Below are 6,734 nucleotides of genomic sequence, written 5' to 3'. Positions count from 1 at the left end.
TGCTGACCGGGTCTCTGTTAGTGGGACGGTGGACGAGTCGTCTCACTGCCCGCTAACCGTGTCTCTGTTAGTGGGACGGTGGACGAGTCGTCTCACTCCCTGCTAACCGGGTCTCTGTTAGTGGGACGGTGAATCGTAGCTTTCCTCAGCACGGATGTTTCTCTCCAGGTTATCCCGCTACCAGCAGTTTAAAGACTTCCAGAGGCGGATCCTGGTGGCCACTAATCTGTTCGGCCGAGGCATGGACATCGAGAGGGTCAACATTGTCTTCAACTATGACATGCCCGAGGACTCGGACACGTACCTTCACAGAGTCAGTGCACGCTGTGCTTGTTCTAGGTGGAGAATCTTCCTGATGGGGCTCGTCTGGATGAACTGATCTGATTCTGGGTTCCTGCGGTTTTTCTCTTTACATCAGGTAGCGCGTGCCGGAAGGTTTGGGACCAAAGGCCTCGCCATCACTTTTGTCTCAGATGAAACAGACGCCAAGACTCTGAATGAAGTCCAAGACCGCTTCGAGGTCAATGTAGCTGAGCTGCCTGAGGAGATCGATATCTCCTCCTACAGTAAGTTTCATCATCCTCACACGTTTGCTAAAGTTCATTCAAAACCAAGACGCTTGAAATGAACGGCGGCAGTTATTTTCCGAATATTACCTCTAAATGAAATCAGTTTCTGACTGTTTTATTTGGCTGAAGTTTTTCTCCTGAGAAAATGGGATCCTAATTCTATTCAGTTTATTTCTATAGCGTCAATTCACATCATGTCATCTCAGGTCACTTTATAGAGACAAATCAACCAGATCATCCAGTCAGATTGATCCAAAAGAGAAACAGGACTACACTGGAAAACAGGCCAAGCTCCAACATCTAGAAACAAAGGTGTTGATGGCAGCAGCACAGCTGATATTTCTCTCCAGGATGGAGTCACAGCCAAACAGGAACAGACCAGATGAAGCTACTATGAGAAAAAGCAGAGAGAGCAGAACGTTAGAGATTGAACTAACAGATTCTGCAGTGGGAGAATAGAGATAGAATGAAGCAGAATGATGAAAAAGGGGGTCCCTATGTCCTCCAGCAGTCTAAGCCTTTAGCAGCAGAACTATAGAGATAGATCAGGATAACCTGAGCCACTCTAACTAGAAGATTTATCAAAAAGGAAAGTTTTAAGCCTAGCCTTAAAAGTAGACAGGGTGTCTGCCTCACGGAGTAAATATTGTTTAAGTGTTATCACCTTAGTCTCGACACGACTGGAGTTAAATTGAATTCAGTTTATGTGATGAGCACCAGTTCAGGACACGTCCTCTCAGTTTAGTAAGGCAGGGTTGGATATTTAGAGACTAAAGAAGTGATTTTGATCAATCAGCTGTTTATCTTGGTTAAATCATCTATTGATGAAGCAATATATGCATGTTTTTACTCATTAACCTTTAGGATTTTTAATCTTCTTTCCTTTATTTCTTTGCAGTTGAACAGTCCAGATGAGTCTGCGCTCTCCTACCAGTGGAGACTGATCGTCTATTGTTGCTCCATTGTTGGCAAAAGGGGAAAAAAGAAGAAAATCTGCATTTGTTTAAATTCCTCTCCCAACATAAAAGTAGTCCATTTCAAAAGGCATCTTTTTATTTTCCTCATGTCTTTGCAAAATGCTTGTTTTAGAGTTTTCCTTGTTGAAACCATATTTTCAAAATGTTGTTTTGGTTAAATAAATACATTTTTTTTGTAACTTACTTTTTTGGTGTTTAATTCAGCGTTGCTTAATCATCAATTTTTAAAATGTTTTAGGATGTTTTTGAAAGGCCATAAACAGGCAGTAGCTGACAATGACCAGCAGAGGGCGCCATTGCAGTTTAGGATGGACAAGCAAAATGGGGAAAAATGGGTAGCAAACATTTGGATCAAACAGGAATACAGTTTCCTAAAACAATCAGATGAGAATTTAAAATCATGTATCTTGAATACTTTGAAGTACATAAGATTTATACATGTTCCTGTTTGGCTGTGACTCCATCCTGGAGAGAAATATCAGCTGTGCTGCTGCCATCAACACCTTTGTTTCTAGATGTTGGAGCTTGGCCTGTTTTCCAGTGTAGTCCTGTTTCTCTGACTGTGACTAACTGGATGTGCTCTCTTCATCCTCTGACATGGGAGCTGGCTCGGAGCTAGTGTTCTCACGATACTAAACTTTTCAACTCGATATCGATACTAAGTAAAATATTCTATACTCGATACCCTTTTCGATACCACAAGAATAAAAAGAAAGACTCTAAAATTCAACAGAAATATTTTCATTACTAAAAAAAAATACAAGAAATAAATAAAAAAACAATAATATTTTGAGGTTGTATGCTGTGCACAATATTAAGCAAGTTTAATAAAAAACTTACAAAATTAAAATGAAGTGTTCCTTCCTTGGCTATGTTTTCAGGATTCTGATGAAGGTTCTCAGTCATCCAAGTCATAGTGATTCCGTAAAAATTCAAAAATATCCACTGGACTTGGTTTTCAAAATTTGAAGAATTAAGAGAAGAATTAAACGCAAAAACATCTCAATCCCTTATGTTGCTGGAGTGTCTGAAAAGCTCAAGATGATTTTCTCCAAACACAAGATCCCAGTACATTTCAAGCCAAACCAAACCCTTAAACAGAGGCTAGTGCATCCGAAAGATAAAACCCCCAGACCGAATATGAGCGGAGTGGTATATGCTGTTCAGTGCAGTGAGGAATGCTCTGATCTTTATATTGGAGAAACAAAACAACCTCTCCACAGACGCATGGCCCAACACAGAAGAGCGGCCGCCTCTGGACAAGACTCCGCAGTACACCTACACCTTGTGGACAAAGGACATTCTTTTGAGGACCAGAATGTCCATATTCTGGATAAAGAAAATAGGTGGTTTGAGAGGGGCGTGAAGGAAGCCATCTATGTTAAGAGAGAAAAACCAACTTTAAACAGAGGTGGTGGACTCAGATTCCAGCTTCCAAAAACATACAATTCAATCATAGACATGATCCCTTCCAGATATCACCAAACCCCCCACCGCATCACAGAGGAACGAGGGACCTACCCGCTCCAGCCGGTGAACGATACCTCCTTAACGACCAACCCTTAACAATCATAGACAGGTTTCAGGTATTACAGGAGACAATCCCCCCCTTAATGACAATCCCCCCTTTATCGACCAACCCCTAGAATCATAGACCGTTTCAGATATTACAGGCTAACGATGGAACTAACGACCCATTCATCGGTTACCATTGCATGTTTCCAAGCAATACGAGGCCTTGTCCATATAAGACTCAAACTCACTGCGGATCCAGACATTAGAATTGAGAAAGCTGCCTGGAGAGGTGGAGAAACGTCTTCAAATCTTGAAAACCAAGTCCAGTGGATATTTTTTGAATTTTTACGGAATGTTTTCAGGATGTTTTTCAGTCTGAAACAGAAAAATGCACAGAATTATTCAATCACACAGTGTTCAGAAAGTGCATTTTCCACTATTCTGCACTTTAGATGGTGGCTACTTTTGAAAATGAGTATTTTATCCGGATACAATGTTTCAGTATCAATACTTTTTTGAGTATCGATACTTTTGACAACCCTACTCGGAGCTCGTCTGCCTGGCTGTGTGTTTCCTGGACGGGGCCGCCTGTGGAGCTGGTTGACAGTTGCCTTTTGTATCTATGCTTCTTTTTCTATGTCTGCTTCTGTCTCCTTGAACCCCAGTGGGCCTCAGCAGATGGCCGCTCACACTGAGCCTGGTTCTGCTGGAGGTTTCTTCCTGTTCAAAGGGAGTTTTTCCTCTCCACTGTCGCTACAAGCATGCTTAGTGTGAGGGATTGCTGAAGAGTCGATGCAATCAGCTGGTTTTCCTTAGATAGAAAACTTTGAATCAATCTGACTGGATGATCTGGTGAACTGGAAAGTGACCTGAGATGACATGATGTGAATTGGAGCTATAGAAATAAACTGAATAGAATTGACATTCTGAGCTAATTTGCTGATGGTTCGGTTTAGAGCTAAGGTCTGAATTAGGCTTAGCTCAGGTGAGGTTTACCTGAGGTTTACACCACAGAGAAGAACGGCTGTGATTGAAGAATGAAGATGAATTATTTAATCTCACTTCAAATCAAGATTATTATTTATATTATTTATATTCCCTCTTCTTCTGAGTTTTAAGGTTTGTTGTTATAAGGTAATATGAAAATGTTAACGCAAATGCAACATCATAGATTAGGCCATTCAGGACAGAGGTGGTCCTGCACCAGTTGGTCTGAGGGGGGGGGGTTAGATATGTGGCTTTTCTTCTCTATTTAATTCTCCCTAATCTTTAATCGCGACGTGTAAAACTGGAGGATGTGGAACTAGTCGTCTCCATCCCTTCTGTTTCTTTTTTTCCGTTCATCAAACTGCTCTGACGTCCGTCTCCTTCCCTGATAAACCTCGTCACACATCAGGGCACTTTGGACGTGGCTTTATTCAGATCACGCTCCTGTCTCCCATCACCCAGGGTGTCCTGATTAGACCCCACCGGCGCTCAGCAGTCACTGGGACTCAGAAGAACCTCTGACAGGCGAGAAAGCAGCTTTTCCAGGTAGAGGAGCTGCTCTGCCTGAAGACATGTAAGCCTAATTATCCCACTTGGCTCGGAGGGGGGGGGGGGGGGGTTATCCACGGGGCTGTCCCTAAATGCTTCATTCTCCTTTGAAGAGGGTTGGTTTAAAAAGCACTAATATCCATCAGGAGCTCGTTTACGGATAAACAATCAGGAGAGGCAAGGGTTAAAGTTTGGGGTGTTGTTTTTTTCAGCTTTTTTAGATCAAGTCTGCTGAAGAATTGCATCAGAAAAGCTTGATACTCGAAAACAATCCCTAAAATCTGTAAAGACGTTTTTACTCTCCTTTGACCTGGATTTTGGTTTTTGTTAAAAAAGGTCGATGCGTAAAATAGGAGATGTTTATAACATAACCACTATGCTGTTTTCTTTTCTTGTATAACTATATTAAATTATAAAGGTAACAAACTGTTTGGTAGAACAGTTTTTATTTCATTGTTAATATTATTTCAAAACTCCACTGGTTAAAAATGATAAATAAATAATTAAAATGCTGTTTTTTTTTGGTGTGGAGAAAATTAGTAAATAAAAGGGGCGTCGCCTCGACCGCAGAGGAAGATGGACGCTGTCAGATCTGTGCAGCGGGAGATTTTATTTTGGTTGAATGTTAAGAACTAGTTAAAAAGAGTAAAGATAAAACAGCAGTGAAAGTTTGTCCCAGCGCCGTAGGAAAGGCATTTAGAAACCTGAGTGGAGTTTGCACCCAGAGGACGGTGCAGGAAGACGCCACCGAAGGGAATCTGGGGAAATTCGGACACGTTTTGGGGATTTTTGGTGGTACTGCCCTTTATTCTTATCTATTTTGTGTTGGATTTTTATTTTGTAACAGGACTTTGTTTTGAGTTCAGAGGATATGGGACTCCTTTGTGGACATTATTAAAAATAAAAAGAAGTTTGGATTTTCAGTTTTTTAGGTTTTTTTGCTGATATAGATTAAGTGTTTTGAGTCTAACTTATAAATAGGTTATGAAGGATTTTTGGTTATTGATCAGTTTATACTGAAACCAGGCCCCGGATAAAGAGGAAGAAAATGGATGAATGGATGGATGCATTTAATCTGTTTTGAAACACATGAAAAAACATCATCAACTCCTCGTTAGAAGAGGAGGGATGCAGTCAGTTCTGCCAGTAAACACTGAGGGATGCCAATAACAACAAGCTGCCTTTTCTGGACTGTTTGGAGAGCAGGGAAGGAGATGGACACCTGAACATTAAAGTCTATAGGAAATCCTTATTCAGCTCATTAGTCCATCCTTTGTTCTGTTCCCCTTATATACTCCACCTCTGCAGTCACTCACTGCTGGTTTGTTGTTTAGTTGCTTCTTCATCTTTCCTCTCATGTGGGAAGATTTATTTATTTGTTTATTTATTATTTAATCAGGACAGATCACATTAATGAACAATCTTATGCTTCTGTACAGATTGTAAATGAGCCAGATTATAGCATAGTTACTAATTTACATCTGAGGCAGGAAGACAAAACAACACAAGATCACATAATAAAATATCAGTCAAACAGACACACGTTCAGACGATGACATCACAACAATAAAAGTAGTGAGTGCATGACTGGGAGCTTATAAGAAACTGTTTAAGATGCTTTTTAAATGTGCAATAAGTGGGACATTCCCTGATGTTTGTTCCAGAAGTGACCCCCCCCCCTCTGACTGATAGAACGCTTTGTCCAAAGGTTGTTCTTCTGTGGGGGGTCTCTAGGTCTCCTCTGGAGGCTCTGGTGCAAATACGTCGGCCAGGTCTGATGTAGGTGGAAAGTGGAGGCGGGGCTAATCCATTCACAACTTTGTAAATTAAACAACTTTTTTAAAAATGTATAAAATTGTCAAATTAAGCATATTATATTTTTCCAAAATATTACACTGATGGAACAACAGAAGCCTTTGATCAAAGATTTTTTGAATATTTCTATTGGTTGTAAAGTTGTGTCTGAGCAGGTTGTGATGCAGTAAGTCTATGTGAGAAAATCTCTCATTGAGTTTAGAAACATTTTAGCAGAACTGATGTCATCGATGATCTGATCTGCTTTAAGTTACGTATATTAAATTTAATTGTGTTTTCACTGAGTTTGATGTGTTTTTTAAATGAAAGTGTTGTTTCCAGT

The 6,734-nt window shown here is 40.5% G+C and overlaps 1 protein-coding gene across 1 annotated transcript; it reads left to right on the top strand.

Annotated features, from left to right (window-relative positions):
* Positions 1–6: 6 nt before the first annotated feature.
* LOC119774228 (ATP-dependent RNA helicase DDX39A-like) lies at positions 7–1,546 on the top strand. Its single transcript, XM_038271637.1, has 3 exons — positions 7–313; positions 419–566; positions 1,468–1,546. The coding sequence occupies exons 1-3, from the start codon at positions 155–157 to the stop codon at positions 1,482–1,484; spliced, it is 324 nt and encodes a 107-aa protein (XP_038127565.1). The 5' UTR covers positions 7–154; the 3' UTR covers positions 1,485–1,546.
* The last annotated feature ends 5,188 nt before the right edge of the window (positions 1,547–6,734 follow it).

The sequence above is a fragment of the Cyprinodon tularosa genome, unplaced genomic scaffold, assembly GCF_016077235.1.
Source record: "Cyprinodon tularosa strain WSP-4 unplaced genomic scaffold, ASM1607723v1 ctg801, whole genome shotgun sequence".
NCBI classification, from domain to species: domain Eukaryota; kingdom Metazoa; phylum Chordata; class Actinopteri; order Cyprinodontiformes; family Cyprinodontidae; genus Cyprinodon; species Cyprinodon tularosa.
Note: the sequence above shows the minus strand (reverse complement) of the source record. Positions and strands in the feature narration are given on the sequence as shown.